The sequence below is a fragment of the Lepidochelys kempii genome, chromosome 1, assembly GCF_965140285.1.
Source record: "Lepidochelys kempii isolate rLepKem1 chromosome 1, rLepKem1.hap1, whole genome shotgun sequence".
NCBI classification, from domain to species: Eukaryota; Metazoa; Chordata; order Testudines; family Cheloniidae; genus Lepidochelys; species Lepidochelys kempii.
Window position 1 is genome coordinate 347,548,948 of NC_136380.1, and position 9,731 is coordinate 347,558,678.

Consider the following 9,731-nt stretch of genomic DNA (forward strand, 5'->3'; position numbering starts at 1 on the left):
CAATTTTCTGCAATTCCTAACTTCTGATTTATGTTCATTAATATCAACTTTCTCTTTCTTCCTTTAAGTTATGTTATTTATTTATTTTTATAAACTGCTTTCCCCTCTAAACCAGGTTGTTGTTTTTTTTAAATGGCACAGCCTTGTGTCTTATTTGGCATCTAATAAGGTGTTCTTAAACGAGTCCCAATTATCATTCATATTTTTCTGATTGAATTCTTCCTTCCAGCTGATCTGGTTCAAAATAAGAAAAGGAGTACTTGTGGCACCTTAGAGACTAACAAATTTATTTGAGCATAAGCTTTCGTGAGCTACAGCTCACTTCATCGGATGCAAGTGAGCTGTAGCTCACGAAAGCTTATGCTCAAATAAATTTGTTAGTCTCTAAGGTGCCACAAGTACTCCTTTTCTTTTTGCGAATACAGACTAACACGGCTGCTACTCTGGTTCAAAATAGTTTGCACATTATAAATATGATCAACTCGTATCAGTTGTACCTATGCTACCATTAACTTTTAGTTCTGTGATTTATGTGTTAGGACAAGGTCTAAATAAAGATTTCCCTCGTGTTGGCAGTGCTTTTTGAGTTAGGAAATTGTCATCTATAATGTTTAGAAATTCCAAGAATGTTTTAGCACTGGCAGCATGAGACCTCCAGTATATGTCACTCAAATTTAAATCTCCCATGATCACTCAGCTTTTTTTCCTATTCTTTATAGATAGGTGCGCTAGGAGGTGGTCATCCTATTTCCTGGAGTGATCTGGTGGTCTGTAGCTGACACCAACTAATACCACATCTTGTGCTTTATCTGTTAGGACATTGATCCGTAAGCATTCAAGATCATTTCTTCTAGGTAATCAGTGAATTGGGAACAGTTAATGCCATTTTTGACATAGAGGACCACTCCTCTTCCCTTTTGCCCACTCAGTCCTTCCTAAGTAGGTTATAATCATTGTTTTAACATTCCAGTCCTGCGAATCATCCCACCAAGTTTCAGGAATACCAACTAGATAAAAATTTATGCTTCTAAATGAGCAATTCCAACTCCTCTTGTTTGTTACCCAGCCTCCCAGCATTGGTGGGCAGGGAATTCAGGAATTTCTTCGTTTCATGCCCTTTGGTTCATTGATTAATTTTGTTCTCAACATCTCGATTTTTGTGCTGAGCACTCAGATCTTCTGACCCTTTTGCTATTAGTTTAATCCTCTCCTGACTACCTGGGGACAGGCTGGTTAGAGAAAATTGGTCCCCCTTCTACTGAGATGGAGGCCTTCCGTACTATACATCCATACTATACAACCCCCGTTCTCCATAGAAGGTGTACTAGTGTTCCATGAAACCCAAACCCTCCACCCTCCATGGCTTACCTAGCCAGGGGTTCACTTCCAGAATCTTCTGCCTTTGGTCTTCCTTCGCATGTGGGACAGAGAGGATTTCACAGAAGATTGCGTGGACATTCTTCTTCTGCATGCTTTCAAGTTCCCTGACGTCATCTGCTATCTGCACGATATTCCACGACACAGTGTCATTAGTGCCTATATGGACTATCTCCAATAGATCCTTGCCTGTTGACTTCAGCACCTTATCCAGTTTTAGAGTGGGGTCTTGTGTCTCAGCTTTGAGAAGGCAGCCCACTATCCTGTTGTCATCCTGTCCCTGGCAGAATTTTCTTTCGATTCTTCTTAGTATTGAATCTACAGTAAGGATTGTCTGTTTTCCTTGGGTAGTTGGAGAACTCTTTGAGGGTTAGCTTGATTTTCTTACATGTTAGGCTGAGCTGCCATCCGCATCCTGTACATCTCTCTGTTTCCTTGGAGCTGCTGGATCTCGAGAGGTATTTTTCAAAGTTTCTACGTTGAGGACCTGGTATCGATTTAAAGCTACTAGCTGTGTGGAATTCATCCCAGTCCTTCTTTTCTCCTCTTTCTCCAGCCGTGTAGAATGCTGCCATGATCTCCTGTGTCCCATGGTTGTGAACCCCAGGCCTCCTCTCTGACTTCCTCTCTCTCGGATTCCTGGGTGGCAAGCGTCATGCTCCCTTGAACCTGTTGTTTCCCAAACCTGGCTGTCTAGGAATGCCTCATTTTCTCTGATTTTTCAGTAGCGTCTCTACTTGTCCCTTTAATCCAAGAATATTTTCCTCCAGTACAGCCACCAACTTGTACTTCGTGAGCAGGAAATCCCTTCTGTCAGGAAAGAGAACATGGCATATCCATTGCAGCTCATCGGGGGGGGGGAGAGATAGCTCAGTGGTTTGAGCAATGGCCTGCTAAACCCAGGGTTGTGAGGTCAATCCTTGAGGGGGCCATTTAGGGATATGGGACAAAAATTGGGGATTGGTCCTGCTTTGAGCAGGGGGTTGGACTAGATGACCTCTTGAGGTCCCTTCCAAACCTGATATTCTATGACCACTGTTCCATCGCTGGTCATCTTCATAGTTGTAAGAATATCTTGACTTCTTTAAGAATCCACCCCATAAACTGTTCTGCTAAACCAAAAGTATCCCAGTATCTCCAAAAGGGCATTTACCATTTAGAAAAATAATAAACTTAGGCTTTTTGGGACACTTGCTATTGCTAATCATACCTACCTCTTATATAGAGCTTTGCATCGGTACAACTCAAGTGCTTTACAAAGGAGGTCAGTATCATCATCCCCATTTTACAGATGGAGAAGCTGAGGCACAGAGAGGTGAAGTGACTTGCCCAAACTCACCTAGCAGGCCAGGGTTGGAGCTGGGAATAGAACCCAAGACTCCTGAGTCCTAGTCCAGTGCTCACCCCACTAGACCATGTTACCTCCGCTACTCTCTAGCTCCATTTCATTTGAAGTTAAAAATGTGACCATTGGTGCCTTTCTTGTGTATTGACATTATCCAATGCACTTCTCGCTAGTGAAACTTCAAATTGACGACCACTTTATCAAGAAGTGGGTTGAGAAGGATGGCTTCCAGGGTTTAAAGAACTATGCAGCCAAAACTGAAGACAGGGAGCTGGAGGTGAAGATCGCAATAGTGGAGAAATACAATGTCCGTATTCCCGAGCTGGTGGCGAGGATAAAGAACAGTCATGTATCAACTATAGCATTTGCAGGTAAAGCAAAACGCACCTCCTTTCGTTCTCCTTTTTCCATCCAACCTCACTTCCCCCTGCCCCTCAGAAATAGTGCACTTGGTCCAAGATGGTCTTGCGCCCAGGAAGGAATGAGACAACTCCTTCTGGGACATTCCTGGGGTTGTAGCAGAATGATTTTTCCACTGGAGCACTGATAAGTGAGGTTTTGCTGGAGCTGAATGAGGATTCAGTCAGTATTTCCTGGCATCTAGCCGTCTGACCCAATGCCTTATCTTATCCTGCCTATTAAAATTCACATTCAATACATCTCCTGGATACTGGCTTAAGTTTGCAGTGATTTCTGGCAGAATAATGGTGGACTATCAAAAAACAACAAGCCATTCTTGTTTAAGTTCATGTCTGTACTGGGGTGCGAGGTAACTGGGCATTTTCTTGGGGGGCCAGTCCTGGTTAATGGGCTAGTGGATTAGTGCAGGACAGGAGCTCTGGTCTGGGTGTTTCTTTCTCTCTCTGCTTTGCTTTGCTTCCAGTTTGCAGTGTTGTTGTAGCTGTCTTGGTCCCAGGATATTAGCAAGACAAGGTAAGTGAGGTAATATATTTTATTAGACTAACAGCAGTTGGTCCAGTAAGAGATATTACTTCCCCCACCCTGTCTGGCTTCCAGTTCACACTTAAAAGCAAGTGAAACTATAAATGCAGAACATTGTAAATTAATCTGTACATAGTGTTCAGTAAATAACAAGATATAAAAACAGCAATACAGATATATTGGCTGATATCTTCCCTCCCTCTCTCTCTTCCCCCCCTGCAATCTGGTGGTTCTAGATTACGTGATAGGCACCGTGCACAAAGCCAAAGGCCTGGAGTTTGATACTGTGCTGGTTGCAGATGATTTTGTGAAAGTCCCTTGTGCCAGGCATAATCTCCAGAGGCTGCCTCACTTTATCACCGGTAAGGGCGATCCTTTAGACTGGAACCATTCTTTTCCCTAAAGGGAAAGGTGATGCACAGGATGGGCCATTGGCACTACCCTATCAGTCAGCACTCTTTGGAGGTAGTTTGTCTCTGGCTGTACCTAGCAATGTCCTCTCTCAAGCTTGCTGTCATTTACTGACTTCTCACTTGGAATGCAGTTCCTTTGTGTAAGTCTGTGCCTGGGAGATGGGCATGGCACTTAAGGGCAGGTTCATCGCTCAAGGAACACGCGTTGTTCCTGCTTTGATCAGCAACGAATGTGTATGCTCCAAGGGGAGAGAATTTTGGTTCTGTTTGCTGTCTCTGATGTCTCACACAAGTCCTGTCGTGGTTGTGTAACAAACACACGGCAGGGTACCATAGAATCATAGAATATCAGGGTTGGAAGGGACCTCAGGAGGTCATCTAGTCCAACCCCCTGCTCAAAGCAGGACTAATCCCCAGTTTTTGTCCCAGATCCCTAAATGGCCCCCTCAAGGATTGACCTCACAACCTTGTGTTTAACAGGCCAATACTCAAACCACTGAGCTATCCCTCCCCCCTAACCGTTATCTCCTTCGTAACAGAGACACCAACCATGTTTCTGTGACATATCCAGCTCTTGTCTTAAATTTTCATCCTGATTCAGCAGTGAATTAGAACTAGCTGAAATACCAGAACAAATTCCAAAGTTTTATCAATCAGTTATCTTGTAGCACTTATTTTTTTTCTGACTTCTTCTCTCTAATCTCTGCCTAGACATGTCTTCTGAAGATGAATGGAACTTGCTGTATGTTGCAGTGACACGTGCCAAAAAGTATCTGTTAATGACAAAGTCCCTAGAATACCTTTTGACTTTGGCTGGGGTAAGTTAAAGATGCCATGACAAAGTGACCAGTGGGTACTGTAATTTGGATCTGTGAGCATGGGGAGTGGGATGTTACCATAGGCGCCGACTTTTCAAAGTGCCGGGGGGTGCCTGACCCCTGGCTCTACCCCAGGCCCTGCCCCCACTCCACCCCTTCCCCAAGGCCCCACTCCTGCCCCACCTCTTCCCACACCCACCCCCATCTCCCCCGAGTGCACCTCGTCCTTGCTCCTCCCCCCTCCCTCCCAGCTTCCCTGCACGCTGCGAAACAGCTGATTGCGGTGGGTGGGATGCACTGGGATGGAGGGGGAGGTGCTGATCTCTGGGGTCCACCGGCAGTCAGGAGGCACTGGGGGTGGGGTAGGGGAGCTGATAGGGAGGATGCCGGTGGGTGCTCAGCACTCACCATTTTCCCCCCACGGGTGCTCCAGGGCTGGAGCACCCACAGAGTCGGCGCCTATGGAAGTTACAATGGGTCGTTGGCAAGTTAACAAGAAAACGATGCATGTAACTTTTTGAGTGCTTGCTCCCCATAACATCTGTGCTAAAGTCTCTCGTGCTTGAGGGGTGTAGGAGGTCTGGTGATGGGATAGGAGCAGAGTAAAGGATGGTCCTTAAATCGTAAGGAGGGAAACTGAGATTCATATTGTTCCCTGAACAATGGGCTGAATTCTCCTCTGAGTGACACCAGTTTAGGTCCAGAGTATCTGAGGAGATATTTGGTTCTTACCCTTCCCATTTCCTGACCTTGTGGTTTTAAGTGCAGCCTCAGTGTTCAATGACGATTGCTTTTAGACTCGTATCTGACTGTAATACAGCATTGATTCTGCCTCTCTCCATTACCACAAGTGTGCGTGTTCCCTTTCCTGCACATCCAGCCCTCATAGTCTTGGTGCAGTTCCTTCCTTTGAAGTGTTTTTCTGTGGTTGGATTATTTTAAGCCCTAACGTTGCAGATCATCCCCACTGCTCACAACATAGAATCATAGAATATCAGGGTTGGAAGGGACCCCAGAAGGTCATCTAGTCCAACCCCCTGCTCGAAGCAGGACCAATTCCCAGTTAAATCATCCCAGCCAGGGCTTTGTCAAGCCTGACCTTAAAAACCTCTAAGGAAGGAGATTCTACCACCTCCCTAGGTAACGCATTCCAGTGTTTCACCACCCTCTTAGTGAAAAAGTTTTTCCTAATATCCAATCTAAACCTTCCCCACTGCAGCTTGAGACCATTACTCCTCGTTCTGTCATCTGCTACCATTGAGAACAGTCTAGAGCCAGTAGTATAAAGAGAGAATTATAGGGTATGTTCCAATATACATGTTCCAATGCCCTGAGTTCACAGCAAGCCTTGTTCTTTCTCTTGTCAGGAGTATTTCTTGCGGCCAGAGTTGACTAGTGAGGCCTTAAAGGAAGGGTCCATTCGTTGCTCCGTGTCACAGTGCCACAACGCTGTGCCTGCCGACTCGATTCTAACCATGAAGAAAGTGCCCCTCGCTTACGTGAGTCTCCTCTCCTCTCCTTTCTACTTGTCAGTTGTGTTTTGTGACCTTGGAGCCAATGAAATGTGCCAGGTTGATAGCCCTGGAGATGTCACTTACCAGCCTTTTAGCCATGGGTGGTGGGTGAACCCCTGGCTTGGGGAGGCTAGCCCCCCAGCCCCACCCCTTCTGCGCCCACTGGAGCCCAGCCCCCACTGTGGTCGCTGACCCCTGCCCCAGGCTAGTGCCCCCAGCCCTGGAGCACCGGAGAGCCAGGCAACCTAGCCCCTGCTCCCCGTCCCCGGAGAGCTGGACAGCTTGGCCCCAGCCTCTCTGGGTGGCACCACCCATTGCAACTCCCGGCCAGCTGGCCCCCCCATCTCTGAAGATGCCCCCCGGCCAAGCTGCCTGCCCTAGCTCTGAGCAGGCGGCATAGCCAGAGTGGACCCAGCCCCAGTGCTGGGCAGGTGGTGCGGCCCAGCGCCAGGAGGATGGGCAGCGTGGCGCGGCCTTGAGGATGCACCGCTGCCCACAGCCTGCCTGCTCCAGGGAACAGCAAGCAGGATGGGGACGGGGATGGAACATGGGCAGGGGGACATCAGGCTGTTTGGGAAGGCAACACCTTCCTGTGCCTACAATACCCGCCGCCCATGCTGTTAGCCATGATCATAGAAGTAGCAGATGAGATCTACCTGTGCAGCCCGATCCTGAATGTCTACACTGCAATTAAACAGCCCCTTAGCCTGAGCCCTGCGAACCCGAGTCAGCTGGCATGGGCCAGCTGCAGGTTTTAAACTGCAGCGTCGACATACCCTAAAATTAAAATGGGCTCAGTTTGTGCCAGTTGTAATTCTGGGGTGTTTTTCATTGTGTGTGATGTAGACACCTACCTTCTAGACTTGGACCCATGACTTCCTTTCACATAGACTATGGTTGATAAACAGAATAATCTTGACCCCTACCAAACAGGGCTGGGTTTGAACCTGGAGGAGACATTTGTTATCTCAGTAGCATGGCCTTGGAGTTAAGGTGCTCCAGAGATCTTGGCTCAGTTCCCAGCTCTGCCAAAGACTTAGTGCATGAAGTCACTGCGGGACAGATCCTTATGTTGACGTCCATAGAGCAGCGCCAACTTAACACCAGCTGAGGAACTGGCTTGTGACTTCTCTGTGCCTCAGCTCGCCTTCTGTAAAACAGATAATTTGACTTCCCTCCTCAGGAAGGTGAGGAAGGAAAAACATTCACTGACCATGTTTGAGAGGTGCATGATACTCCTGTGATCGGAGCCATATAAGTACATAGTTATTATATACCTGACCCTTGAGCCTTCCAGTCCTTACTCCACTGGATCAGGCCCCAGTATAATGAAATTGCATGTATAAATTTTATTGCAGGCTGCTTTATAAGGGGTTTCTTTAGTGAGAAATAGGTGACAGATACAAAATACACTGGGTCTGAATCAACAGCAATGTCCCCAACTCCTATTTCATCCTGTGTCTGAGTTCAATGTATACATTGGCCCAGTATGTCTGAGGGAGAGGAGGCAGAAACTCTGGATTTCCCAATCCTTCCCTTCTCCTTTTACAATTTCCTACTGGTCCTTTTCCCACAGAGCAATGGCACCAAAGACCAAGGTGGCTACCTGTGCCATGCTTGCGCGCAGCAGCGTCTCGGACCCTTGACACAGCTAACCATTTCCCCTGAGCTGGTCCTGACCATGGATGTCGTCGATGAAGTGTTAGAAATTCCAAGGCACCTTGCTGTCCTGCATGACCTGTTTTGAAAACAGGAAGGGGCTGTTTTTTATGTCCTAGATCTGGCTCTGAAGTGTTGGAAGTGAGGAGGTCTGTAGATAGCGTCTCTGATGTCCTTGGAGAAATGAGGTAGATGGTCCATGGACGAGCTCACCAAGAGAAGGACAGGACGAGAGCTGTTCATGAGGATGCTGTGAATAAGGCCTGGGGTTATCCCTCTATTACAAGAGGGTACCTTGGGCGATGTGTGTTCCAAGTGCCTGTCTGTTCCGTTTCACTGTACGAAACCCGGACTGCGTATCTTGTACAATACTGGATGCACTTGGACTTGACAGATTTTCTTTCTGAACATTTGCACACTTGTCCCACATGTTGCCCCTCAGGGTGGCTAGTTTCTACCAGTGGTGTGCATTCAGGTGGCTGGCTTTTATGATTGCCTCGCCTTTTTGCAATATTTAAGCCCCATCCCAATGCATTCTGGTCATTGGTCAAACTGAGACGAACATGCAAAACTAAAGGAGATGATATAAAATGCTTTTACACTAATGAAAGAACTCATTCTTGGAGTTAATTTTCATAGGGCTAATCTCATCTCCGGGGAAGAATAGCTGACTTCCCATGCATCACGTCAAGAACGTCTGTAATGTAATCTGTGGGTGTTCCCCAGTCTCTCCATCACTGCCTCTATCTCTCATCCTTGGTTCTCTCTTCCCTGTGCATCAATCTCTTCAACAAAACAAAATCAGCTCTTCAGTTAAACCTCAGGATGGTGATCGTAGAGAACCAGAGTGTCTTGTGCTATGATCAAGTATGTAATAAAAACAGAAGCCTTTTTGTATTAAACAGTGGGTTTTTTAATTGGAGAAAAAGCTGTTTTTGATTGTATTTATTTACTGAAGATCTCATTAGAGATGAAACCACAATATGCATTGCTTTAATGATGGTTGTAGCCCTGTATCTGGGGAAGCAAAACACAAGGTTATCCCTCCTAGGAACATACTTACTTCTGGGCTTTTACTCTACAATTGTTACAGCACCAAAGCATCTGACTTGACTGTTGAATATTTATGACAATGATCAAAGGAGAAACATACCTCAGAAGGAGCCTGATCTTGGGCACCCTGTCTTATTTGTTCATGTACCTTACAGGGTATATGCATTTCATGGGACACAGTTTCCGGTCAATTCAGTGTGAGCCAAAGCAATTTCTTATGCGAGCCCCGTGAAGTCATGTAGTTGCTCTCCACCTAACCAGGACAAACGTGGATGATTCTAGATTAACTTCTTGTTTTCATCTGGTCCTAACTTGAGCAGAGATTGTCTGAAACTTTTCCATGTCCGGTCTCTGAGAGCATTTGATCTGGTTCCAATTGATACCATTATAGCAGGTTTGCCTTTGTTTCTGGAATACAATGTTCCTTATGGCAACACACTGCTTTCCCCCCATTCTGACATCCCAGAGAGAAGCAGAGAAGTCATTTAAGTGCTAGAATGACAGACTGGAGGTAGCGGCAAAGAGTCCTGTGGCACCTTATAGACTAACAGACGTACTGGAGCGTGAGCTTTCGTGGGTGAATACCCACTTCTTCAGATGCAGCTGGAGG

General features: G+C 46.5%; 1 protein-coding gene across 4 annotated transcripts in view; it reads left to right on the top strand.

Annotated features, from left to right (window-relative positions):
* FBH1 (F-box DNA helicase 1) overlaps nucleotides 1–8,996 on the top strand; it is a 47,062-nt gene extending 38,066 nt beyond the window's left edge. For 3 of the 4 annotated variants that reach the window (XM_073328899.1, XM_073328900.2, XM_073328898.2), the window contains 5 exons: nucleotides 2,896–3,093; nucleotides 3,901–4,026; nucleotides 4,789–4,895; nucleotides 6,263–6,394; nucleotides 7,986–8,996. In XM_073328899.1, the coding sequence (XP_073185000.1) occupies nucleotides 2,896–3,093; nucleotides 3,901–4,026; nucleotides 4,789–4,895; nucleotides 6,263–6,394; nucleotides 7,986–8,156 (734 nt within the window). In that variant the 3' untranslated portion in view covers nucleotides 8,157–8,996. The remainder of the gene's footprint in view (nucleotides 1–2,895; nucleotides 3,094–3,900; nucleotides 4,027–4,788; nucleotides 4,896–6,262; nucleotides 6,395–7,985) is intronic. The other variant, XM_073328901.2, reaches the window with a different exon arrangement.
* The last annotated feature ends 735 nt before the right edge of the window (nucleotides 8,997–9,731 follow it).